General features: G+C 41.0%; 1 protein-coding gene across 5 annotated transcripts in view; it reads left to right on the top strand.

The window, feature by feature from the left end:
* The window catches only part of MARCHF8 (membrane associated ring-CH-type finger 8), a 183,935-nt gene that overhangs the window by 147,463 nt on the left and 8,654 nt on the right, over positions 1-27,818 (top strand). For all 5 annotated transcript variants that reach the window (XM_057505797.1, XM_057505801.1, XM_057505799.1 and 2 more), the window contains one exon: positions 1,561-1,611. In XM_057505797.1, the coding sequence (XP_057361780.1) occupies positions 1,561-1,611 (51 nt within the window). The remainder of the gene's footprint in view (positions 1-1,560; positions 1,612-27,818) is intronic.

The raw sequence follows: 27,818 nt of genomic DNA, 5'->3' as shown, positions 1-27,818 counted from the left end.
ACAAAAGTCAAGGCTGTCTTGTAATTTGTGGGTTGAGGAGAAGGGGAAAGTGAAACTTTCTCGATTGCTAGCTCTCTTCAAGGAGGGCCATGGTGGAATGGAAACAACTCTTCCTCAAAGGAGTTTTTAAATGATCCACAATTCCTTTGTACTTTTGACTGTCCAAACACTTTACCTGCTAATTGTATCTCAACCTTGTCTGGTTTTCCCTATGGCTATTGCATAACCTGTTAACTGAATTGAGGCTAGATAAAGTTAAAAACACAAATTCCTCATATCTTCTGTTTGCAGTGAGGTTTTTTTGGTTTTGTTTTGTTTTTTTACTCATTTGGATTTAGAGCAAAGATGAGTAGATTCAGGGAAGGTTACTTTCTTATTTTTAAAAATCACTTACATTTGGAACATTCACTTTTTTTAAGAAGAAGTTTTGATGGGAAGGTTATTGCATTCATTTGCTAGGACTGCCATCACAAAAATACCACAGGTTGTCTAAACAACAGGAATTAATTTTCTTGCTCTTCTGGAGGCTAAAAGTCTTAGATCAAAGTGTCAGTTTTGGTTTCTTCTGCAGCCTCTTTCCTTGGCTTTTAGATGGCCATCTTCTCCCTGTGTCTTCCCCTGGTCTTCTATCTGTGTTCTAATTTTCTCTTCTTATAAGGACACCATTCATCTGTGTTCTATCTGTGTTCTAATTTTCTCTTCTTATAAGGACACCATTCATATTGGATTAGGGCCCTCCATAATGACTTCATTTTAATGAAATTACCTCTTTAAAGACTTTATTTCCAAATATAGTCACATTCTCAGTACTGGGCAGGGGTTAGAACTTCAACATGTGGATTTTGAGGGGCTGCAACATAATTGTCCATAACAATTTTTTATCAGGGAGGTTGATTTAACAGCAGAGAGACCAGGTAGTAAGTTATTGAAGAATTCAAGTGAGTAATTAAGAGAATGTAAAATAAGCCATTGACAATACAAATGAAGATGAGATTTGAGATTGAGAGACATTAAAAAGGAAGAATTTGATATGAAACTTTGTGACTGAAGGTAGAGGGATGTATGTAAGAAGGAGGAGACTAATCCAGGAAGAGAAATAGGCCTGAGGGAACAGATGTGAGCTGTGCAGTGTCCTAACATTTGACAGACAGATGACCTGGGTGGGAGTCATCTGTCCTGCTTGCTTCTCCACCATCCACATGGCTCCTCATAGCATGGACTACATCACATACAACTGAACCTTGCTTCTGAGGTTCTCTGAACCTGTACTTGGATGTGTCTTAAGAAATCATTTACTACCCTCTCATTTTTACAGTTAATTCCAAGTCCTGTTCTGTTCTTTTCCAGTTCCTTTAGGACAGGGACTGTTGTTTTATTCATCTTTGCCAAATTCTCTAGTATCTGATAGCTGCCCAAGAATGTAGTAGTTTGTGCTCAGCAAGTTCTAGTTGAGGGAATGATTTGTCAGGAGGATTGTCATAATTAGTTATTTGTTCTCTGCATATTTTAATCACTTGTTTGGTTTTCTGGATAATTAACGGATGTTTGGTTTTCTTATAGAATGAGAAGACTTTGGGACATTCCATGAGTCATTCAAGTAACATTACCAAGGTAGAGTGCCACTGAAATATGTTATTTTCAAAGCTTGGGATTTTTGTATTCTTATACCTTGCATTTGTTTATACAGTACTTATTTAAAGACAAAAAATTCTTGATACAGTTCTTTGATCTGCTCCAGGAGCATACAACAAGGCAGTTCTGAGTGTGTGTTGAGGGCGGTGACTGATAGGAGGAAATACCATTTCTTCCAGTAGAAATCACTTACTTTCAGGTAAAAGAAATCTCAGAGAGTCACCAGAAAATCTTTTGCCTCAATTATAAATGCATTTGATTGATAGTAAGAAATAGCCAATATTGATGACTTAAATACTTATGGATCGATGTGGTTCTCATGACAAGATGTCTTGGAGGTTCAAGGCTCACAGATGTTCCACGGCCTAGGCACTTTCTGTCCTCTCTGTGCCACCTTCCTTAACATGTTGTCATTCTCATAGTCTCAAAGTAGGAGCTGGACTGCCAGGCACCATGGCTATAGCTTTGTCAGGAATAAGAAGGATGGCGAAGGATGGAGGGGTCCATGAGCTGAGGAAGGCAAAGCTTACCCGGAAGTCCCACCCGACTGCCTGGCATTGGCTTATATCTCCCTGGCCAGCATAGATTGCCAGCTGGAAAGTAGCTAGGCAAAGGAGGGCTGAGGGGACGACTCTGCCTTCAGCAGTACCTGACACACCTGTGCTGTGGTCACCTCAGTAGCCTGCCAGGAGCACGTCAGCTGCTGGGGTGACCCAGAAACCAGTAGACAGTGTCTCACATGCTGTGAGTTTGCTCCTCCGTGCCCAGACAGGGTCTCCTCCTGCCAATACAGGTTCCTTGCAGAGATGGACCTTCTCCCATGTCTCTGTCAGCTGACCAAACACTGACACAGATCCTGACAGGAAGATCAAACAAGACAATACATGTCCTGCTGCCTCTGGCCTCCTAAGTACTCGGAAATAAACAGTCACATTATATGCCATTTTAATTTGTAAACTACATATTAATTCATATCACTTTTTTTTTAACTAAAAGTAGAATCAAGCTATTCCTCTAAGACATTAATTATTCTTAGGCATATTTGTGATCTAAGTATATCATTTGTCCACTTAATTTTGCAAAAACAGAAGAGTCCATAGTGCTCAGTGTAACACTGAAGGCCATTTACAGAGCACTCCTCTGTTCACTCCTGACACCTCCCCTGACTTTCCCTCAAAGTCACTCAAGCCGCATGCTTCAGGCGCTTCATATAAACACCTTCCACTGAACTCTACCTCCTAATTCTAGTCTCTCTTTCTTTTCTTTTGCTGTTCCTTCAGCCAGGAATGCTGGGGCTATAGAACTATGAAGTGATTGATGATTGCTGTCTGAGTAAAGTGGCCAGTTCTGTCCTCCACCTTTCAGAATGGCTGTCTAATGTTTAAACATCAAGAAAGTGAGAAAGTGCAGACCCAGATGGCCTGTCCAGATAAGTTGAGTGAAATATTTTAAAAGCACACAGTAGCACTGACTGCCTTGCCCTAGAGGCTGAAGGCATTTCTTAAGGAGGGTATCATCCTGTGCCTCAGATATGGGTCTGCGTGTTTGCTTATGGTTTTAGTAGGATTTTAATTGAAGCAAAGTTTCCTCCTGTGGTTAAACAAAGAAGTCTATGAACCACTGGCTTACAGTGTGTAAAAGAATATTTTATGGGTGTGTGCAGGCTGGGGTGTGGTATTCTGCGTTGCTCTGTGAGGGTTTGGGGTGAGATGGACAAGAGTTTACTCGCCATGTGACTTAGAGGAAGGACACTTGTCTGAACTTTAATTTCCTCATGAGGAAAGTTACCATACGAATACAACCCTCAGTGTTGTTGTGGGTCTTAGGGATAAGTTTTGCAAGGGGCTGTGGGGCAGCTCCCACACTACAATGGGTCAGTAAACTAACTCCTGTCAAACTTTGTTGAACCCTGGTGATCTCGGGTTGATTGGGTGAGTATTGTCCTAGATGGTAGCTACTATTTTTTTTCTACTTTAATTTAATTTAATTTAATTAATTAATTTTTTTTTGAGAGGGCATCTCTCATATTTATTGATCAAATGGTTGTTAACAACAATAAAATTCTGTATAGGGGACTCAATGCACAATCATTAATCAACCCCAAGCCTAATTCTCAACAGTCTCCAATCTTCTGAAGCATAACGAACAAGTTCTTACATGGTGAACAAATTCTTACATAGTGAGTAAGTTCTTACATGGTGAACAGTACAAGGGCAGTCATATCACAGAAACTTTCAGTTTTGATCACGCATCATGAACTATAAACAATCAAGTCAGATATGATTATTTGATTTTTATACTTGATTTATATGTGAATCCCACATTTCTCCCTTATTATTATTATTATTATTATTATTTTTAATAAAATGCTGAAGTGGTAGGTAGATGCAAGATAAAGGTAGAAAACATAATTTAGTGCTGTAAGAGGGCAAATGTAGATGATCAGGTCTGTGCCTATAGACTAAGTATTAATCCAAGCTAGACAAGGGCAACAAAACATCCACGGATGCAGAAGATTTCTCTCAAAAGAGGGGGTGGTGAGGTTCTAAGCCTCATCGCTGTTGATCCCCAATTTCTCACCTGATGGCCCCCCTGCGACTGTGCCTGTCTTAGGTTGTTCCTCCCTTGAGGAATCTTACCCGTCTCTGGCTAAGCAGTCATCTTCCGGGGCCATACAGGGAGATGTAAAGTTGGTAAGTGAGAGAGAAGCCATATTGTTTGAAAAGGTTAGCTTTTTACTTCTTTGCATATTTATGCCCTGTGGCTTCTATGCCCAGCATTTGTCTTGAGGTATCTTTACCACTTGGAAGAATTATGATACTCGGTAATTTTCGATATGAGGCATGAATTCTACTAAAGGGTTGTAATTAGGAAGGAAGAAGAAAAGCTATAGAAGTAGCAGATGGAAGAAAACATGGGAAGATTGATTATTTCTTTGACATATCTTCTTGTAGAGTAACATAAACATGTATAGGTTTTAAACTACTAATTAAATTGTGTACACACATTAACATAATAGGAATACAGCTACATAACAAAAGCAGACCTACAATTACCAGCCATATCCAGTGAAACCAAGAAAACCAGTTAGGTACCCTAGGCATTTGTGAAAACTTATCAATGATAAGATGGATATTGTCTAACTGAATTTGAATAGTTTGAGAAAAATCAGACAAATTAAAACAACACATTCCTGGGAACTGTTCACATCCCATATGTTCTTTTAACAGTAGATAGTCTATAGTTGCATGATTTTGTAGCACTACAACTTGAACTTCTCCTAATTCTTGGTTGAGTTCCGACAGTATAGATCCAGTCAAATTTGTTGTTTTACTGTATGCACAGGCCAGCTTAGATATCTCCTTCTTCATTCCAATGGCAAGTCCAGGAACCGGTGGGATGAATGCAGCTACAACTGCAAGAGCACCAGGATCTTTGTTGAAGTTTTTTGATGATCATCTTCTGGAATGACTCTTCCAGAGGATGTTGATGTTGGAAGTTCTTCTTCATATTGTATCTTAATTTGTTTTCTGGGTAGCCAAATTAGGCTTTGATCCTCTGTATAAACACCAACAGACCCTTTGCCCACACTTTGATATGCCCTTTATAAAATTGTGAAGAACGTATTGGAGATCACCACACAGGAACTGCTTTTTTTTTTTTTCTTAAGAGAAAGGAATATTATCAGAAAAATGTACTTCCATAGCTGATCATCTGACACCCTTTAAAAGATCAAAATTAAGGATATGTAAAGCATGCATTAATCATTGATTTGCAGTTAGTTTTATCCTATCAGGGAGTAATCCCCCTTTTCTTTCTCTTTTTTTTTTTGTTATCATTTATCTACAATTACATGAAGAATATTATGTTTACTAGGCTCTCCTCTATACTAAGTCCCCCCAACAAACCCCATTACAGTCACTGTCCATCAGCACAGCAAAATGTTGTAGAATCACTACTTATCTTCTCTGTGTTGCACAGCCCTCCCCTTTCTCCCACCCCCCACATTATGCATGCTAATCATAATACCCCCTTTCTTCTTCCCCCCCTTCTCCCTCCCTACCCACCCATCCTCCCCAGTCCCTTTACCTTTGGTACCTGTTAGTCCATTCTTGGGTTCTGTGATTCTGCTGCTGTTTTGTTCCTTCAGTTTTTCCTTTGTTCTTATACTCCACAGATGAGTGAAATCATTTGGTATTTCTCTTTCTCCACTTAGCTTATTTCACTGAGCATAATACCCTCTAGCTCCATCCATGTTGCAAATGGTAGGATTTGTTTTCTTCTTATGGCTGAATAGTATTCCATTGTGTACATGTACCACATCTTTATCCATTCATCTACTGATGGACACTTAGGTTGCTTCCAATTCTTGGCTATTGTAAATAGTGCTGCGAGAAACATAGGGGTGCATATGTCTTTTTCAACTGGGCTGCTGCATTCTTAGGGTAAATTCCTAGGAGTGGAATTCCTGGGTCAAATGGTAAGTCTATTTTGAGCATTTTGAGGAACCTCCATATTGCTTTCCACAATGGTTGAACTAATTTACATTCCCACCAGCAGTGTAGGAGAGTTCCCCTTTCTCCACAACCTCACCAACATTTGTTGTTGTTTGTCTTTTGGATGGTGGCAATCCTTACTGGTGTGAGGTGATACCTCATTGTGGTTTTAATTTGGATTTCTCTGATAAGTAGTGATGTGGAGCATCTTTTCATGTGTCTGTTGGCCATCTGAATTTCTTTTTTGGAAAACTGTCTGTTCAGTTCCTCTGCCTATTTTTTAATTGGATTATTTGTTTTTTGTTTGTTGAGGTGGGTGAGCTCTTTATATATTTTGGATGTCAAGCCTTTATCGGATCTGTCATTCACAAATATATTCTCCCATATTGTAGGGTACCTTTTTGTTCAATTGATGGTGTCTTTTGCTGTACAGAAGCTTTTCAGCTTAATATAGTCCTAATTGTTCATTTTTGCTTTTGTTTTCCTCGCCTGGGGAGATATGTTCAAGAAGAGGTCACTCATGTTTATGTCTAAGAGATTTTTGCCTATGTTTTTTTCTAAGAGTTTTATGGTTTCATGACTTACATTCAGGTCTTTGATCCATTTCGAATTTACTGTTGTGTATGGGTTTAGACAATGGTCCAGGTTCATTCTCTTACATGTAGCTGTCCAGTTTTGCCAGCACCATCTGTTGAAGAGACTGTTATTTCCCCATTGTATGTCCATGGCTCCTTTATCAAATATTAATTGACCATATATGTTTGGGTTAATGTCTGGAGTCTCTAATCTGTTCCACTGGTCCGTGGCTCTGTTCTTGTGCTAGTACCAAATTGTCTTGATTACTGTGGCTTTGAAGTAGAGCTTGAAGTTGGGGAGTGAGATCCCCAAGTTTATTCTTCTTTCTCAGGATTGCTTTGGCTATTTGGGGTCTTTGGTGATTCCATATGAATTTTTGAACTATTTGTTCCAGTTCGTTGAAGAATTTTGTGGGTAATTTGATAGGGATTGCATCAAATCTGTATATTGCTTTGGGCAGGATGGTCATTTTGACGATATTAATTCTTCCTAGCCAAGAACATGGGATGAGTTTCCATTTGTTACTGTCCTCTTTAATTTCTCTTAAGAGTGTCTTGTAGTTTTCAGGGTATAGGTCTTTCACTTCTTTTGGTTAGGTTTATTCCTAGGTATTTTATTGTTTTTGATGCAGTTGTGAATGAAGTTGTTTTTCCTGATTTCTATTTCTATTGGTTTCTTTGTTAGTGTATAGGAAAGCCACAGATTTCTGTGTGTTAATTTTGTATCCTGCAACTTTGCTATATTCCGATAATAGTTCTAGAAGTTTTAGAGTGGAGTCTTTAGGGTTTCTTATGTACAATATCATGTCATCTGCAAATAGTGACAGTTTAACTTCTTCTTTACCAATCTGGATTCCTTGTATTTCTTTGTTTTGTCTGATTGCCGTGACTAGGACCTCCAGTACTATGTTAAATAACAGTGGGGAGAGTGGGCATCCCTGTGTTGTTCCAGATTGCAGAGGAAAAGCTTTCAGCTTCTCGCTGTTCAGTATGATGTTGGCTGTGGGTTTATCATATATGGCCTTTATTATGTTGAGGTACTTGCCCTCTATACCCATTTTGCTGAGAGTTTTTCTCATGAATGGCTGTTGAATTTTGTTGAATGCTTTTTCAGCATGTATGGAGATGATCATGTGGTTTTTGTCTTTCTTTTTGTTGATGTGGTGGATGATGTTGATGGATTTTCTAATGTTGTACCATCCTTGCATTCCTAGGATGAATCCCAGTTGGTCATGGTGTATGATCCTTTTGATATATTTTTTAATTCGGTTTGCTAATATTTTATTGAGTATTTTTGCATCTACGTTCATCAGCGATATTGGTCTGTAATTTTCTTTTTTGGTGGGGTCTTTGCCTGGTTTTGGCATTAGGGTGATGTTGGCTTCATAGAATGAGTTTGGGTGTATTCCCTCCTCTTCTATTTTTTGGAAAACTTTAAGGAGAATAGGTATTATGTCTTCTCTGTAAGTTTGATAAAATTCCAAGGTAAATTCGTATGGCCTGGGGGTTTTGTTCTTGGGTAATTTTTTGATTGCCGTTTCAATTTCTTTGCTCGTAATTGGTTTGTTTAACTTTTGTGTTTCTTCCTTGGTCAGTCTTGAAGGTTGTATTTTTCTAGGAAGTTGTCCATTTCTTCAAGGTTTTCCAGCTTGTTAGCATATAGGTTTTCATAGTGGTCTTTGATAATTCTTTGTATTTCTGTGGGGTCCGTCATGATTTTTCCTTTCTCGTTTCTGATTCTGTTGATGTGTGTTGACTCTCTTTTCCTCTTAATAAGTCTGGCTAGAGGCTTATCTATTTTGTTTATTTTCTCGAAGAATCAGCTCTTGGTTTCATTGATTTTTTTCTATTGTTTTATTCTTCTCAATTTTATTTATTTCTTCTCTGATCTTTATTATGTCCCTCCTTCTGCTAACCTTAGGCCTTATTTGTTCTTCTTTTTCCAATTTCGATAGTTGTGACATTAGACCATTTGTTTGGGATTTTTCTTCCTTCTTTAAATATGCCTGGATTACTATATACTTTCCTCTTAAGACTGCTTTTGCTGTATCCCCAGTAGTTGGGGCTTTTTATTATCCCCAGTAGTTGGGGCTTAGTGTTGTTGTTGTCATTTGTTTCCATATATTGCTGGATCTCCATTTTAGTTTGGTCATTGATCCATTGATTATTTAGGAGCATGTTGTTAAGCCTCCATGTGTTTGTGAGCCTCTTTGCTTTCTTTGTACAGTTTATTTCTAGTTTTATGCCTTTGTGGTCTGAAAAGTTGGTTGGTAGGATTTCAATCTTTTGGAATTTTCTGAGGCTCTTTTTGTGGCCTAGTATGTGGTCTATTCTGGAGAATGTTCCATGTGCACTTGAGAAGAATGTGTATCCTGTTGCTTTTGGATGTAGAGTTCTATAGATGTCTATTAGGTCCATCTGTTCTAGTGTGTATTTCAGTGCCTCTGTGTCCTTACTTATTTTCTGTCTGGTGGATCTGTCCTTTGGTGTGAGTGGTGTGTTGAAGTCTCCCAAAATGAATGCATTGCATTCTATTTCCTCCTTTAATTCTGTTAGTATTTGCTTCACATATGTTGGTGCTTCTGTAGTGGGTGCATATATATTTAGAATGGTTATATCCTCTTGTTGGACTGAGCCCTTTATCATTATGTAATGTCCATCTTTATCTTTTGTTACTTTCTTTATTTTGAAGTCTATTTTGTCTGATACTAGTAGTTCTACACCTGCTTTTTTCTCTTTGTTGTTTGCATGATATATCTTTTTCCATCCCTTGACTTTAGGGCTGTGCATGTCTTTGGGTTTGAGGTGAGTCTCTTGTTAGCAGCATATGGATGGGTCTTGCTTTTTTATCCATTCTATTGCTCTGTCTCTTTTGATTGGTGCATTCAGTCTATTTACATTTTGATTTTTGAAAGGTATGTACTTATTGCCATTGCAGGCTTTAAGTTTGTGGTTACCAAAGGTTCAAGGTTAGCTTGTTTACTATCTTACTGTCTAACTTAACTTGCTTATTGAACTATTATAAACACGGTCTGATCATTCTTTATTTCTCTCCCTTCTTTTTCCTCCTGCTCCCTTCTTCATGTGTTGGGTGTTTTCTTTTGTGCTCTTTTTAGGAGTGCTCCCATCTAGAGCAGTCCCTGTGGAGGTGGTTTGTGGGAGGCAAATTCCCTCAACTTTTGCTTGTCTGGAAATTGTTTAATCCCTGCTTCATATTTAATTGATAGTCCTGCTGGATACAGTATCCTTGGTTCAAGGCCCTTCTGTTTCATTGCATTAAATATATCCTGCCTTTCTCTTCTGGCCTGTAAGGTTTCTGTTGAGAAGTCTGATGATAGCCTGATGGGTTTTCCTTTATAGAAACTTGGCCACTGGCATGGAGTTTTCCTGTTGGCAGAGTTGGAATTTTCTAAAAGAACAGTGTTGACTCCACACTTAACTCTTAGGAACAGGGGAACTATGAATGTCTCAAAGCTTTCTGCCAGGGAGCAGGGTGAAGAAGATTTGGGCTGCTTCCACTTTCAAAGCTGGAGTTCCTGCACTCCTAACTGAGGTCAAGGAAAAATCTCAGGAGTGATGTGTGCTTGCTCACATAACTTGCAGTGACGCTGTCAGCATGAAATTGTGTTGCAAATATACTGCTCCATAAGAAAGTTATTGTAATAAGGACTCTTTAGGCATGACCCAGTTAGTCGGGGCTGGAGGAGGGGGTCAGGGCTGTTGGGAAAGGGAGCTTTGTTTTTGAGAATGCAATTCTTTATTGCACTGTTTATGAAATGAGCCTGTTGTTTGAGGCCTTTTTTAGGCCATGACACATAAAACTCTATCTTCAGTATAGCAGATATACTTAAGCAAATGCTTCATACCCTTGAGATAGGAGGTACAAAGAAAGGTCAGATCACAGACATGTTGTATGTGTCCTGAAATCTCTGTTGTCTATGTCAGGAGACATTTTCTGCCGAATCAGCCTCCAGCTTGATTTGGCGCTGGCTTGTACTCAAGGTGGTCAGTCACCTGCTGTCTGCATTATGTTCCTGCAGTTTACCACTTGTTGTTTCTTGTTCATGTAGTTAGGCATTGAGGACAGGTAAAAATAAGCCTTCTGCTGTCTCTTGGTGTCCCATCTATAGATTTTATTACAAAGTGACAGGGTACTTCAGTGTTTATTGGAGGCTTTCCATATTTCATATTAGCCTCAGAAACCACACTCTGCTTTCAAAGAAGAAAACAGCAGGTTAGACAGATGTGCAAGAGGCTGCCAGGTGGCTTCCTGTCTTTAAAATGGGCGTCCAGGTGTGATTGTCTTGGAGAGTCAATAAAGGAAGAATATTGGGACATTTAAGCACTTCTGATGGAAAAGTCTTCACCCATTTCTTTGTTTTGTATTAATGGTAGTGATGTTAGTGGATATCATTAATTGAGACTTGTTACAAGTATAAGGTTTTCATGAGATTTGTCACCTCTTCCTAGTAGCTCATCCTAACCACCTAAGTGGTCTCACCAGTCATCTTTTCCTCTTTTATTTTCAACAGAGCATTTACCACTGTCTGAGCTTCTGTTGAATGTTTCTGTTGTCCCTTTACCCCACAAGTACACTCTATGAGCATAGAATTGTTTGACCCTAATTCTTAAGAGCCAAGGATAGAAGCTAGCCCTGGAGTTGGCTCAGTACATGTCTGTTGAATGAATGTTTGCATAGTGGTGTGGTAGAAACTTTATATCCAGCCCATTGTTCCTCTCCTTCATCATAACCACCTCCTGGGCCCAAGCCTTCTGAACTACTGCAGCAGCTTTCTAAGAACCTACCTACATTCTTGTCCCCTCCCATATCATCCTCTACCCCGGCAATAAGGTAAACAGAATCCTAAGCCTTCAGTAGCTTCTGGTTGCATTTAGATTAGATTCATATTCCCTGCCTTGATGTGCCTGATCTAAGATAATCTGGCTACTTGGAACTTCATCCATTTAAAGCACTCATCACAGTTTATAATGATGTAGCAATATGTGGAAATTCTTTTTTTTTTTTTAAGAAGTAGTAGAATTGTCCCCTAGGAAAAGACCTGTTTTATTGACTGAGTGCCTAGAAAAGCTGTTTGAGGTAGGATGAGACCCACAGGAGGATGCTTGTGGGAAGATGGGCATTTGAATGTAGCTCCCCTTGCAGCCCTGCCCTGCCCTGCCCTTTGCCTTGCTCAGGAGTCTATCATGTGAGCCAGCAGAGCCGTCCTAAAGGAGTGTTCCCCAGATGTGAGCCATCTACACATGACCCTCACACCATGCAAGGTGCTTGCTGTTTGCTTAATCATTTTCTTTAAACCAACTCACTATACTAAGTAAATTTATTTGCAGTGAAAATCTTACATCATTGAATAGTATCTGAAAGCACATTTTTGGCTTGCTAGTTTTCTGATAACGAAATTAAAATATAACAATGTTTTTCAGTGTGTCACCTGAACTCCTTTTCTGTCACCCGCCACCACTCCTGATTCATCCCTTTGTGAACTAGTGCTCTGACAGACAAGGGGGTTTGGGAGACTGTGGTAGAAAGTAGGGAGCAGGGTGGAGGGTGTCTCTGCTGTAGGACTGTGACGTGCAGCCTCAGGCTGTCAGTGGGCCATCACTCCTGGGGCAGTTTGGAGCCTGGGCTGGTAAGGGAATGCAGAGGGGTACTCAGCATGGCCTCAGGTTGGACTCAGTTGATCGCAGAAGCTGCTTGGGAAGTGGTGTGACTCCCCATCCAGGTGTGTCATACCAGCACTGCCCCCTACCTGCAGGCTGTCTCATTGCTCAGCTCAAGGCACCCTCATCTGTAACGCAGACAAGGAGGCCCGTACAGTGTTTATGAGGATTGCATGGATTCACTTTGTCCTCTTACTTGTGTGCCAGACATTGTGCTTTGAATGCTGAACCAAACAGAGAAGAGAGGAGTTAGTAAACCTCCAAAAAAAAAAAAAACTGCAGCCAGAGAGAATTATCATGAAGGTAAAAGACAAGTGCCTGAGGTAGAGAATTATAAGGAGCTGAAGTTTAGAAGGGCTGCTCTGGGAAGGTGTGGGTGAGGGGGATCAAATACTTAAAGCAGGATGTAAATGGTGAAAAGGAGGTGGTCAGGATGGGGTTAAATTGCAGTAGAAAAATGGTTCCTCACTTCTTTGGGAACTGCAGCACTTTTGGTAGAGATGCAAGGCAGATATTTGCAGCTAGATACACATCATGAAGCCTGGAGTGTGGGTACTCTCCTCCCTGCTGCCAGCAGGCTTATTGGGCTCTCGCAGTTGCTGAAGGCTGGTACCTGGTAGAATATTTTAGAGCTCTTTGTAATTTTTTTTTTTTTTAGATAATTATTTTTTATTGAAGGGTAGTTGGCACACAGTATTACATTAGTTTCAGGTGTACAACACAGTGATTCAACATTTATATACATGATAATTCTAGCTACCAGCTATCACCATACAAAGTTGCTAAAATATTTTGACTATATTCCTTATGCTATATATTACATACCGGTTACTTAATTATTTTACAATTGGAAGTGTGTACTTTTTTTTTTTTTTTGAGAGGGCATCTCTCATATTTATTGATCAAATGGTTGTTAACAACAATAAAATTCTGTATAGGGGAGTCAATGCTCAATGCACAATCATTACTCCACCCCAAGCCTAATTTTCATCAGTCTCCAATCTTCTGAAGCATAACAAACAAGTTCTTACATGGAGAACAAATTCTTACATAGTGAATAAGTTACATGGTGAACAGTACAAGGGAAGTCATCACAGAAACTTTCGCTTTTGCTCATGCATTATGAACTATAAACAGTCAGTTCAAATATGAATACTCATTTGATTTTTATACTTGATTTATATGTGGATACCACATTTCTCTCTTTATTATTATTATTTTTAATAAAATGCTGAAGTGGTAGGTAGATACAAGATAAAGGTAGAAAACATAGTTTAGTGTTGTAAGAGAGCAAATGTAGATGATCAGGTGTGTGCCTGTAGACTGTGTTAATCCAAGCTAGACAAGGGCAATAAAACATCCATGTATGCAGAAGATTTCTCTCAGAACAGGAGGGGGTGAGATTCTAAGCCTCACCTCTGTTGATCCCCAATTTCTCACCTGATGAACCCCTGCGACTGTGCCTGTCTTAGGTTGTTCCTCCCTTGAGGAATCTTACCCGTCTCTGGCTAACCAGTCATCTTCCAGGGCCATACAGGGAAATGTAAAGTTGGTAAGTGAGAGAGAAGCCTTATTGTTTGAAATGGTTAGCTTTCTTTGCATATTTATGCCCTGTAGCTTCTATGCCCAGCATTTGTCTTGAGGTATCTTTACCACTTGGAAGAATTATGATACTCGGTAAATTTGATATGAGGCATGAATTCTATTTAAGGGTTGTAATTAGGAAGGAAGAAGAAAAGCTATAGAAGTAGCAGGCGGAAGAAAACATGGGAAGATTGATTATTTCTTTGACATATCTTCTTGTAGAGTAACTTCAGCATGTATAGGTTTTAAACTACTACTTAAATTGTGCACACACATTAACATAATAGGAGTATAGTTACATAACCAAAGCATACCTGTAATTACCAGCCATATCCAGTGAAACCAAGAAAACCAGTTAGGCACCTTAGGCATTTGCGAAAACTTATCTATGATATGGTGGATATTGTCCAACTGAACTTGAACAGTCTGAGAGACATCAGACAAATTAAAACAACCCATTCCTGGGGACTGTTCACATCCCATATGTTCTTTTAACAGTAAATAGTCTGTAGTTGTAAGATTTTGGAGCGCTACAATTTGCACTTCTCCTAATTCTTGGTTGAGTTCCAACAGTATAGATCCAGTCAAATTTGTTGTTTTACTGTATGCACAGGCCAGCTTAGATATCTCCTTCTTCATTCCCATGGCAAGTCCAGGAACTGGTGGGATGAGTGCATCTACAGCTGTAGCAGTGCGTGGATCTTTGTTGGGGTTTTTTGATGATCATCTTCTGGCATGAGTCTTCTAGAGAGTGCTTATGTTGGAAGTTCTATTTCATATCGTATCTTAGTTCATTTTCGGGGTAGCCCAATTAGGCTTTGATCCTCTGTATAAACACAAACAGACCCTTTGCCTACACTTTTATATGCCCTTTATACCCTTGTGTGGAACTCATTGGAGGTTACCACAGGAACTGCCTTTTTTTTTTTTTTTTTGGTATCACTAATCTACACTTACATGACGAATATTATGTTTACTAGGCTCTCCCCTATACCAGGTCCCCCCATCAACCCCTTTACAGTCACTGTCCATCAGCATAGCAAAATGTTGTAGAATCACTACTTGCCTTCTCTGTCTTGTACAGCCCTCCCCTTTCTCCCACCCCCCACATTATGCATTCTAATCATAATACCCCCCTACTTCTTCCCCCCTCTTATCCCTCCCTACCCACCCATCCTCCCCAGTCCCTTTACCTTTGGTACCTGTTAGTCCATTCTTGAGTTCTGTGATTCTGCTGCAATTTTGTTCCTTCAGTTTTTCCTTTGTTCTTATATTCCACAGATGAGTGAAATCATTTGGTATTTCTCTTTCTCTGCTTGGCTTGTTTCACTGAGCATAATACCCTCCAGCTCCATCCATGTTGCTGCAAATGGTAGGATTTATCCTTTTCTTATGGCTGAGAAGTATTCCATTGTGTATATGTACTACATCTTCTTTATCCATTCATCTATCGATGGACATTTAGGTTGCTTCCAATTCTTGGCTATTGTAAATAGTGCTGCGATAAACATAGGGGTGCGCTGATCTTTCTCATACTTGATTGCTGCATTCTTAGGGTGAATTCCTAGGAGTGCAATTCCTGGGTCAAATGGTAAGTCTGTTTTGAGCATTTTGATGTACCTCCATACTGCTTCCCACAATGGTTGAACTAACTTACATTCCCACCAGCAGTGCAGGAGGGTTCCCCTTTCTCCACAGCCTCGCCAACATTTGTTGTTGTTTGTCTTTTGGATGGCAGCCATCCTTACTGGTGTGAGGTGATACCTCATTGTAGTTTTAATTTGCATTTCTCTGATAATTAGTGATGTGGAGCATCTTTTCATGTGTCTGTTGGCCATCTGAATTTCTGTTTTGGAGAACTGTCTGTTCAGTTCCTCTGCCCATTTTTTAATTGGGTTATTTGTTTTTTGTTTGTTGAGGCGTGTGAGCTCTTTATATATTCTGGACGTCAAGCCTTTATCGGATCTGTCATTTTGAAATATATTCTCCCATACTGTACAGTTCCTTTTTGTTCTATTGATGATGTCTTTTGCTGTACAGAACCTTTCCAGCTTAATATAGTCCCACTTGTTCATTTTTGCTGTTGTTTTCCTTGCCCGGGGAGATATGTTCAAGAAGAGGTCACTCATGTTTATGTCTAAGAGGTTTTCGCCTATGTTTTCTTCCAAGAGTTTTATGGTTTCATGACTTACATTCAGGTCTTTGATCCATTTTGAGTTTACTTTTGTATATGGGGTTAGACAATGGTCCAGTTTCATTCTCCTACATGTAGCTGTCCAGTTTTGCCAGCACCATCTGTTGAAGAGAATGTCATTTTGCCATTGTATGTCCATGGCTCCTTTATCAAATATTAATTGACCATATATGTCTGGGTTAATGTCTGGATTCTCTAGTCTGTTCCATTGGTCTGTGGTTCTGTTCTTGTGCCAGTACCAAATTGTATTGATTACTATGGCTTTATAGTAGAGCTTGAAGTTGGGGAGTGAGATCCTCCCTACATTCTTCTTCTTTCTCAGGATTGCTTTGGCTATTTGGGGTCTTTGGAGTTTCCATATGAATTTTTGAATTATTTGTTCCAGTTCATTGAAGAATGTTGCTGGTAGTTTCATAGGGATTGCATCAAATCTGTATATTGCTTTGGGCAGGATGGCCATTTTGACGATATTAATTCTTCCTACCCACGAGCATGGGATGAGTTTCCATCTGTTAGTGTCCCCTTTAATTTCTCTTAAAAGTGACTTGTAGTTTTCAGAGTATAAGTCTTTCACTTCTTTGGTTAGGTTTATTCCTAGGTATTTTATTTTTTTTGATGCAATTGAGAATGGAGTTGTTTTCCTGATTTCTCTTTCTGTTGGTTCATTGTTAGTGTATAGGAAAGCCACAGATTTCTGTGTGTTTTGCTGTATTCCAATATCAGTTCTAGTAGTTTTGGGGTGGAGTCTTTAGGGTTTTTTATGTACAGTATCATGTCATCTGCAAATAGTGGCAGTTTAACTTCTTCTTTACCAATCTGGATTCCTTGTATTTTTTTGTTTTGTCTGATTGCCATGGCTAGGATCTCCAGTACTATGTTAAATAGCAGTGGGGAGAGTGGGCATCCCTGTCTAGTTCCCGATCTCAGAGGAAATGCTTTCAGCTTCTCACTGTTCAATATAATGTTGGCTGTGTGTTTATCATAGATGGCCTTTATTATGTTGAGGTAATTGCCCTCTATTCCCATTTTGCTGAGAGTTTTTATCATGAATGGATGTTGAACTTTGTCAAATGTTTTTTCAGCATCTATGGAGATGATCATGTGGTTTTTACCTTTCTTTTTGTTGATGTGGTGGATGATGTTGATGGACTTTCGAATGTTGTACCATCCTTGCATCCCTGGGATGAATCCCACTTGCTCATGGTGTATGATCCTTTTGATGTGTTTTTGAATTGGGTGTCCTAATATTTTGTTGAGTATTTTTGCATCTACATTCATCAGGGATACTGGTCTGTAGTTTTCTTTTTTGGTGGGGTCTTTGCCTGGTTTTGGCATTAGGGTGATGTTGGCTTCATAGAATGAGTTTGGGAGTATCCCCTCCTCCTCTATTTTTGGAAAACTTTAAGGAGAATGGTTATTATGTCTTCCCTGTATGTCTGATAAAATTCTGAGGTAACCCCATCTGGCCCGGGGCTTTTGTTCTTTGGTAGTTTTTTTATTACCGCTTCAATTTTGTTGCTGGTAATTGGTCTGTTTAGATTTTCTGTTTCTTTCAGGGTCAGTCTTGGAAGGTTGTATTTTTCTAGGAAGTTGTCCATTTCTCCTAGGTTTCCCAGCTTGTTCGCATATAGGTTTTCATAGTATACTCTAATAATTCTTTGTATTTCTGTGGGGTCTGTCGTGATTTTTCCTTTCTCGTTTCTGATACTGTTGATTTCTGTTGGCTCTCTTTTCCTCTTAATAAGTCTGGCTAGAGGCTTCTCTATTTTGTTTATTTTCTCGAAGAACCAGCTCTTGGTTTCATTGATTTTTTCTATTGTTTTATTCTTCTCAATTTTATTTATTTCTTCTCTGATCTTTATTATGTCCCTCCTTCTGCTGACCTTAGGCCTCATTTGTTCTTCTTTTTCCAATTTCGATAATTGTGACATTAGACCATTCATTTGGGATTGTTCTTCCTTTTTTAAATATGCTTGGATTGCTATATACTTTCTTCTTAAGACTCCTTTTGCTGTGTCCCACAGAAGTTGGGGCTCAGTGTTGTTGTTGTTTTTGTTTGTTTCCATATATTGCTGGATTTCCATTTTGATATGGTCATTGATCCATTGATTATTTAGGAGCATGTTGTTTAGCCTCCATGTGTTTGTGAGCCTCTTTGCTTTCTTTGTACAGTTTATTTCTAGTTTTATGCTTTGTTGTCTGAAAAGTTGGTTGGTAGGATTTCAATCTTTTGGAATTTTCTGAGGCTCTTTTTGTGGCCTAGTATGTGGTCTATTCTGGAGAATGTTCCATGTGCACTTGAGAAGAATGTATATCCCGCTGCTTTTGGATGTAGAGTTCTATAGATGTCTATTAGGTCCATCTGCTCTACTGTGTTGTTCAGTGCTTCTGTGTCCTTACTTATTTTCTGCCCAGTCGATCTATCCTTTGGGGTGAGTGGTGTGTTGAAGTCTCCTAGAATGAATGCATTGCAGTCTATTTCCCCCTTTAGTTCTGTTAGTATTTGTTTCACATATGTTGGTGCTTCTGTAGTGGGTGCATATATATTTAGAATGGTTATATCCTCTTGTTTTACTGAGCTCTTTATCATTATGTAGTGTCCTTGTTTATCTCTTGTTACTTTCTTTGTTTTGAAGTCTATTTTGTCTGATATTAGTACTGCAACCCCTGCTTTCTTCTCGCTGTTGTTTGCGTGAAATATGTTTTTTCCATCCCTTAACTTTTACTCTGTACATGTCGTTGGGTTTGAGGTGAGTTTCTTGTAAGCAGCATATAGATGGGTCTTGCTTTTTTATCCATTCTATTACTCTGTGTCTTTTGATTGGTGCATTCAGCCCATTAACATTTAAGGTGACTATTGAAAGATATATACTTATTGCCATTGCAGGCTTTAAATTCGTGCTTACCAAAGGTTCAAGGTTAGCCTCTTTAGTATCTTACTGCCTAACTTAGCTCTCTTATTGAGGTATTCTATACACTGTCTGGAGATTCTTTTCTTCTCTCCCTTCTTATTCCTCCTCCTTGATTCTTCATATGTTCGGTGTTTTGTGCTGTGCTCTTTCTAGGAGTGCTCCCATCTAGAGCAGTCCCTGTAAGATGTTCTGTAGAGGTGGTTTTTGGGAAGCAAATTCCCTCAGCTTTTGTTTGTCTGGGAATTGTTTAATCCCACCATCATATTTGAATGATAGTCGTGCTGGATACAGTATCCTTGGTTCAAGGCCCTTCTGTTTCATTGTATTAAATATATCATGCCATTCTCTTCTGGCCTGTAGGGTTTCTGTGGAGAAGTCTGATGTTAGCCTGATGGGCTTTCCTTTATAGGTGACCTTTTTCTCTCTAGCTGCCTTTAAAACTCTTTCCTTTTCCTTAATCTTTGCCATTTTAATTATTATGTGTGTTGGTGTTGTCCTCCTTGGATCCTTTCTGTTGGGGGTTCTGTGTATTTCCGTAGTCTGTTCGATTATTTCCTCCCCCAGTTTGGGGAAGTTTTCAGCAATTATTTCTTCCAAGATACTTTCCATCCCTTTTCCTCTCTCCTTCTTCTGGTACCCCTATAAGTCGAATATTGTTCCTTTTGGATTGGTCACACAGTTCTCTTAATATTCTTTCATTCCTGGAGATCCTTTTATCTCTCTCTATGTCAGCTTCTATGCATTCCTGGTCTCTGGTTTCAATTCCATCAATGGCCTCTTGCATCCTATCCATTCTGCTTATAAACCCTTCCAGAGTTTGTTTCATTTCTGTGATCTCCTTTCTGGCATCTGTGATCTCCCTCCGGACTTCATCCCATATCTCTTGCGTATTTGTCTGCATCTCTGTCAGCATGTTTATGATTCTCATTTTGAATTCTTTTTCAGGAAGACTGGTTAGGTCTGTCTCCTTCTCTGGTGTTTTCTCTGTGATGTTTGTCTGCCTGTAGCTTTGCCTTTTCATGGTGATAGGAATAGTTTGCAGAGCTGGGACGAGTGACGGCTGGAAGAACTTACCTTCTTGTTGGTTTGTGGCCTTCCTCTCCTGGGAGAGCAGCGACCTCTAGTGGCTTGTGCTGGGCAGCTGCGTGCAGACAGGGCTTCTGCTTCCTGCCCGGCTGCTATGGAGTTTATCTCTGCTGTTGCTGTGGGCGTGGCCTGGTTCGGGCCACTGCTCCAAAGTGGTGGAGTCGCGTTGGAGGGGGAGCGGCTGGGAGGCTATTTATCTCTTTAAGGGGCCTCCCTGCTCCCTGCAGCCCAGGGGTTAGGGTGCCCAGAGATCCCCGGATTCCCTACCTCTGGATTAAGTGTCCCGCCCTGTCCCTTTAAGACTTCCAAAAAGTACCCGCCAAAACAAAACAACAACCGCAAAAAAAAAAAAAAAAAAATTTTTTTTAAATTAAAAAATAAAAAAGTGGCCGCTCATTTTTCTTTATTCTCTGGTGCCAGCCTCAGGCATCTGCTCACTGGTCTTGCTGCCCTGTTTCCCTAGTATTGGGTTCCCTATCCCTTTAAGACTTCCAAGATGCGCTTGCCAAAACAAAACAGCAAAAAAAAAAAAAAAAATGGGCGCACGCTTTTCTGGTGTCCTCCGGCGCCAGGCCTCTGGTGCCTGCACACTGTTTTTGCTGCCCTGTTTCCCCAGTATCCAGGGCCCCCTGGGCACGTACTGTGTCTGCACTCTGGCCCGGATGGCTGGGGCTGGGTGTTCGGCAGTCCTGGGCTCCGTCTCCCTCCCGCTCTGCCTATTCTTCTCCCGGCGGGAGCTGGGGGGAGGGGCGCTCGGCTCCCGCCGGGCCGGGGCTTGTATCTTACCCCCTTCGCGAGGCACTGGGTTCTCTCAGGTGTGGATGTGGTCTGGATATTGTCCTGTGTCCTCTGGTCTTTATTCTGGGAAGAGTTGTCTTTGTTATATTTTCATAGATATATGTGGTTTTGGGAGGAGATTGCTGCTGCTCTACTCACGCCGCCATCTTGGCCCCCTCCCTCGATTTTTAATCTTTATATGGTTACATTGTAGTCTCTGGGAATGTGAAGCCATCTTTGCTCAGAAATCATTACCTTCAATGTAATGTATTGAAAACAAGTTACATTTGCAAGATTCGCAACAGTAGCTTAAAAACCTGCTTTAGAAGATGAGCCGTGAGCAAGTCCCTTCAACTGTTTCCCTGCCTCTAGCAGTGCTATGATAAGTATATGCCCCACATCGTGCTGAGGATGTTTAACTATTCAGACAATTCTAACTCCCTCTAAAAGGCCACCAAAGAAAAGAATTCAGTGTTAGAGCTACTTGCTAGGCAGTTCTGAGTGTCATTTATAATAGAAATCATTTTAGAATTCAGTAGTTTTTATTGCACACCATCCTCCATGAATCCCTACATTGTACATATTCCATACTTACTTTTTTTAATGGTCAGTTTTAATTAATTGCAATTGTGAAAGCTCGTTCTTGGCACAGTCCTTCATGCGTGTCAACATGTATTTAGCTGAGAAGCCACAGAACTGGCTTCTTCTGCTTTAATTATAGCTCATTTTTGAAGTTGAATACAACTGAGTATTTATAGAAATGAGAATCTCTCATAAGGAAGCGTTTGTTTTCACAGAGTAACTTCTGTGCTACACAGAAAGTTTGTTGAAATGCAGTCTCAGTGTGTATATTGCAGTGTCTAAAAACCAATTGAGACTTTATTTGGCTTTTTTAAATGAAGTCAGGCCTGCTGAGCTGGCAGTAGGAGCAGATTAATATCTCTTGGTTTGGGAGTGGGAGGGCAGTAGCATTTAGTAACCTCCTGAGTAGGAAGTAAATGTAAGCTGGTCTGGTGAGCAGAATTTCTAAGATGGCCCCCTAAAGATGTACCCCCCTAATGCCCAGAACCTGTGAATATGCTGAGACCTCACTCCCATGACCATATCATGGTGTATGAATGGAATGACATCATCTCCTAAAATCAGAGCTTTCTGCGGCTGGTGGCAGAAGAGGATGTCAGAGACTGGAAGAGAGAGTGTGGGCTTGAAGATGGGAGGGATTGATGGGGAATGCAGGCAGCCCCTGGCTGACAGCCTGTAAGGAATTACACTCTACCCACAGCCTGAAGGAACATGGAAGTGTAATCTTTCCTCAAAGTCTCCAGAAAGGAGAGAGGCCCTGAGCAGAGGTCTGTCACACTGTGTGTCAGATGATAAATCTGTGTATTTTTAAGCCACTGAATCTGTGGTGATTTGTTACACAGCAATAGAAATCTAATACAGGTGGCAAATTACTGTCTTTGTAGAGGAAAGACCTTTCGTCTTGGGAGCTATCAGAACCCTTCACTTCTGAAATCTCTGTGCTAACAATGTTAGCTGTCCTTTACTTACTTTGATATTTTTAAAATTTTCTTTGTAGAAATATAGTGGTATAATTGACTTTTAAATTATTTGACCGTAATTCTTCATAAGAAATAGTTTTACATTGAAACTCCATTCACTTACATGCACGACTGAAAGAAAAAATTCCCCTAAAAGTTTCAGTCATTATGGTGTCAGATGTGCTGACATCTTCTATTTTATTTCATTTTTTTTTTAAGTGTAGGTCACGGCACATTAGATAGATTTATTTACCAGTTTTCCCAGAGTTGGAAAATTGTTACAGTTGGTTGTGCTTCTTTAGTTTTATTTTACTTCTTAAACTTGACTCATATGCTATTTTAAAAATGAATTTGTGTTTAAGATGTACCCGTTCCTGGTAAAAGTGGTATAATGGTTGGGAAGGGTCTCCATGAAAAGTCAGGATTCTTGGTCTCCTTCCACATGTAAGAGGAAACCAGTATTAGGAGCTTTGGAAGCATGTACCCTTTGATTAGTAAGTAGTGTGTGCATGCCAGCACACATGGCATGGTGTCCCTTCAGCCTGTTCCCTCCCTTGTACCCAGTACTAGGCATTCCCTTCTTTTAAGGACTGCCTGGCCTTCTTTCTGTCAGTGTACCAGTATTGACTCAGTCAACTCCAGGCCCATGGGCACTGAGGTTATGCCAGCCCTTTGCTCCCACAAAGTACCATACAAACTTCTTTGAGCATATGTGTGATGATGAATTCCTAGAAGAAGAATTGCTAGGACAAAGTGGATGTGCATTTGTCTTTTTTAAGTCATTGCTAGATTGCCATCTTATGGAGGTTTACCAGCTTGCTTTTCCCTTAGCAATGTATTAACATGCCTATTTTCCCACTCTGCTGCCAACACAGGTATTATTTGATTAAAAAATGTGGTTTTTTTTTTTTGGTTAATGAAGTTATATCTCATTGTAGGTTCAATTTGTGTTTCTCATTGTGAGAGAGGCTAAGTGTCTTCTCATGTTTTAAGAACCACCTGTACTTCCTTTTCCATTTTTTCTATTAAATCATTGATTTAATGATATGTTATAATTTGAGGTCTTTGTAAACATGAGCCCTGCTTGCCTCTTACCCTCCTTATCCAGTCCTTTAAATAACTCCTGGCTTAAAAGCAAATGAACCCAACCAGACCATTTCTTGTGACCCTACACCTGTTGATGGGAGAATTCACTTTTTTGGGGGGATCTGAGATGTTTATTGAGTAGCTTTGCTGGTAAAAGAAAGAAAGTCCCAGTGGGGCTTTGCATCAGAGGAGAAGGAGATGGCAGACAGGAAGGTTGGGAAGGAACCTGGTGAAAGGAGCAAGGGAAGGAAGAAAAGCAAAAGGAGAGCCGGGGGGAGGTCGGCCGATGTCCTGCAGTGGGACAGACCCTCTGGTATAAAACTGGGAAGTTCCTCTTAGGGACTGAGAAACAAGCTTGGTGAGTCTGTTATGATAACCCTTTCATGGCACTAAGTTCTCTCAACAGGCAACAGAGGAAGGGGTAATGCCACCTTCTACCAAGGATACGTGGAAAGCTTTGTTTCCTTATACATTGTTTGCAGCCTTGATAAAATAATTTAAGACAGTGAGTCTGATAGGAAAGGCAACCACTAAGTGATTTGAGTACAGCAAACAAATTGTCTAAAAGCATTTGTCATTCCTAAGAAACAAAGCCAACTGGGAGTTAGGACTAGACAGAATCCAGGAGTTTGTTTTGGCATAATTGATTACAACATCTTAAGAGGGGACTTTCACGAAAATTTTTTTGTAGTGAGATTGTTTTACATTCCTTTTCCTGACTGGAAATTTCTTTTTTGTTTGAGAATCTACAAAGAACTTCAGGAACAAAGGGCTTAAATTTTCTCAACATATTTGAATTTTTTCTTAAGAACATTTACACCTTTTTATCGGTAACAGTGCTGTGTGGTCTGATCCTTGTGGAGGAGAGAGAGTGTTCTCCAGAGTGTGGTGTGGCACAGATTCTCCTGGTCCCTTGAGGCTAGACTGCCCCACAGCCTCCCGCATGCCACCCTGCCTGCTGCTCTCAGGAGGAGCAAGAAAGCTGCCCAGTGCCCTAAGCCTTTGGGGGAACTGGGCCCCTTGACTTCCCTAGCTGGACCCTGGAATCACACTCGAAGCTGTTGGTGTCATTTTGTCGTTGTTGATCAGGCCAGTTTTTTAAATCCTTGTTGGTAGGTTGGCAGATCTTACTCTCCTGATGCCGGCAACAAGTTAATTCTCTAAGATTGCTGGCGCTCTGCTTTGGCGATCATTCAGCATGTGGACTGGCTCTGAGCGTGCTGTGCTCCTCTTCTGCTGGTGACAGGAGCCTCTTGGGGGAGCTGCGGTGGCCCTTCAAGTCCTGCTTGTTTTCCCACTCATACTGGGAGTCAGCCAGGATCATGCATTTGCTGGTTTGAATTTATGTAAAACAAAAGTAAGTACTTTAAAAACATTCCCTGGAGACCTCATGATCTAATTGGAAGAGAGACTTTTTCTCTGTCACTTGGAGGCTTGTTGAGGCTTGGATATTACCTGCCTAGAGTGTCTCATGATGTTTTTTGTGGGACTGGAGAGGATGAAATAGGGCCAGGGTAGAGGATGCTGAGACTACTCCTGTTTCCAAAATAAACAAGAGAGCAGGATCTTGGAACTGCTGCCACCATCTTGCAGGCTGGGTGCTCTGCTGCAAGTACAGGCTGGGCTGTGCGTGAACTCCCAGGACACACCTGAGATGGCAAATCCGTGGGGAGTGAGCACAGTTCCTGGCTGCTTCTTCAAGGCAGGCTTTGTTCTGCTCTGAGGTTCTTACCTCCTACCTCCCGGCACTCTCCTCATCACCAGCCTGTGATAATGGGATCTTTACCCCAGACTTCCCTTTTTGATAGGGATTACTTAAGTTCAGAACAAGAGCCAGAGGCCATTTTCCCTTGATTTCAGCTTCCCCTTGTTCCCAGGATCCTGACCGTGGGAGGGCTTCATTCTCCAAATCAGACCCCACTTTACCCTCACAGGATTTGCCTTGCCTTCTGAATGCAGGACATTATATGTGGTTTCAAGTAGATCATGTCCTTACAAAGGTAACAGGGAGAGAGATACCCAGGTAATTCCCTCTGTCTTCTGGGTGAGCAGTGCTGTCTTCCATCCTTCATGTGGGGAGGGGACTTCCTTCTGTACCTCAAGTCTGGGCAACTAGACTTGACCCAGCAGCAGAGGAAGGAGAGCTGATCCCAGAGCAGTGAGAGGACAAGGATGTGCGTATGATGGGACATTCTTGTCCTCCCTTCATCCAGGGTCCACTTGGGGAGGTGTGGTGATGACTCTCATGTCTCTGCAGTATACCACAACCAGTCTGTGGCCTTTATGACTCATTTCTAGCCTTACCTACAGAAGCTGAACAGAGCTGGTCACCTGAGCAGCAAAACAAGGGAACAAGAAGTTCGAGAAGGCTTTCTGTCTCAGAATGGGGTTAGGACTGAATATCAGAGAACAGGCAGGTTGTAGGAGTTTGGGTCCTCAGTGAGTGTGCATCTGCACAGTGATTATGAGGAGAGGCTCCACATGCTCACCTCCAGCTGACACAGAGCCTCTGCCTGTTCTCTGGCTGGCCTGGGCCAGAGGGGCTCCCAGGGCGAGCCTGTGATGGCTGCCCAGGAGGAGAGTGCAGGGGAAAGCAGAGGGGTGGCTCATGAAGCGGGAATGCAGCAGCTTCATGTCCAGGTGGATACCTAGATGTCTCCCCTCATTTTGTTTTAGGAACAGTTGTGACTAAGTAGTGATAAATTAAATTTTAGATTCTTAAGAACTTTAACCAGTAATGCTTTCAAAGAAAATATACCTAATGTTCATATGCACATTCAGTTAGAAAATAAATGTGGATTCTTTGGTGACCCAGAATATCTGCTAATTGAGTAATGCTTACACTCTATGTAAATGATGCATACTTCACTGGATGATAATATGTTGCTTCTTGGATCAAGTTTAAGTTGATTTGGATTTAAAATGATACTTAATCTCCAGGCTGGGGAGCAGGAATAGTGGTCTCCAAAGACGACGTCGATCAGAGTACTGGTCCTGGCTGTCTCCAAGCTGGTGCGTTTGCTGGAAAAGGTGGACAGGGAGAGCTTCTGGACAGAGATTCTGCCTGTCTTGGTAGCTGACCCCTATCAGGGATCCTTTAGCTGAAGTGCCAGGATAAGCATACGCCCCTGGGGGTGAAACTTAGCTGGAGTGGGGGCTAGGCCTCAGCTGGGGAATTGTGGGCCCGAGTGGGGCTCCCCCAAAACAAGAAGCCAGGGCTAAGGGCTCTTGATTGGGCTTGGGGGAGATGGAGAGGTGATGTGCATTTGCTCTTGATAATAGATGCATAGAGCTGTTTGATATGGCTGTTCTCATTTCATGGAGTAGGTGCTCACCAAGGGTAACTGTTCTAAGGAGTGAGGAACACATTTCTGTGAATACATACGGTGCTGTGAGGGCCATGGAAACCCAGGAATCTGAGTTTTGAGCCCTAGCCAAGGCCCCACAGAAGCTGCAGGCCCCTCTAACGGTGGTTTTGCATTCTCAGCTCAGCTCCACTTCCTTTCCTATTTCTCTCTTTCTACTTTTCACTGTGCAGGGTCCTCACCATCCTAGATCTTTTCTCAAATTTTGGCTGCTTCTTGACCCCTCAGAGCCCCTGCTCTTGCTCACGACCTCTTGCTACATGTTCCTTTCAAACTGAAATTTTCTCAATGATTTTTCATAATTCACAATCCCAAGATTAGAACCCTTGGGTGCATTCTGGGTTCAGCCTGCTCCTGGGGTCCAGGTTGAGCTGTGGATTGGTGGCCCTGTGGCCAGGTAGTCTCCCAAGAGATCAATCAGGGTAGCAGGGTTTTGTGGACCATCCCTGAGGTTGTAAGTAGGAGAGAGCTCTCACATCCTGCCAGCCTCTGTTAGGAACTGGGAACTAAGTTAAGGAGTGGGGGGTGCAGGGAGCTGTGGATGTATAGGATGGCAGGGATGGTACCACACATTTCTTTGGTATTTGCGTATACCTTATAGTACTTGGTTTCCTGACTTACTTATGAGCTAATTAAATGTAGGTGCTTAGGAAATAAATGACCACTGAATCTGCAGGAGATTGGTGCTGCTCTTCCAGAGTCTCGGATATTTCTTGGCTATACTTTCACTCACATATAAGAAGAAAGGAGTGCTGTTTGATTTGTTTCATCTCAGCTTGTAGGGACTTCATAACATTATTCACTGAGCAGTAGGACATAGCAGACATTCTTATACTGCCATTCAAAAAGAGGTGGTGTTCATATCCCCTTGGCTCTTCCCTGGACACTGAC

The sequence above is a fragment of the Manis pentadactyla genome, chromosome 8 (assembly GCF_030020395.1).
Source record: "Manis pentadactyla isolate mManPen7 chromosome 8, mManPen7.hap1, whole genome shotgun sequence".
Classification (NCBI taxonomy): domain Eukaryota; kingdom Metazoa; phylum Chordata; class Mammalia; order Pholidota; family Manidae; genus Manis; species Manis pentadactyla.
Note: the sequence above shows the minus strand (reverse complement) of the source record. Positions and strands in the feature narration are given on the sequence as shown.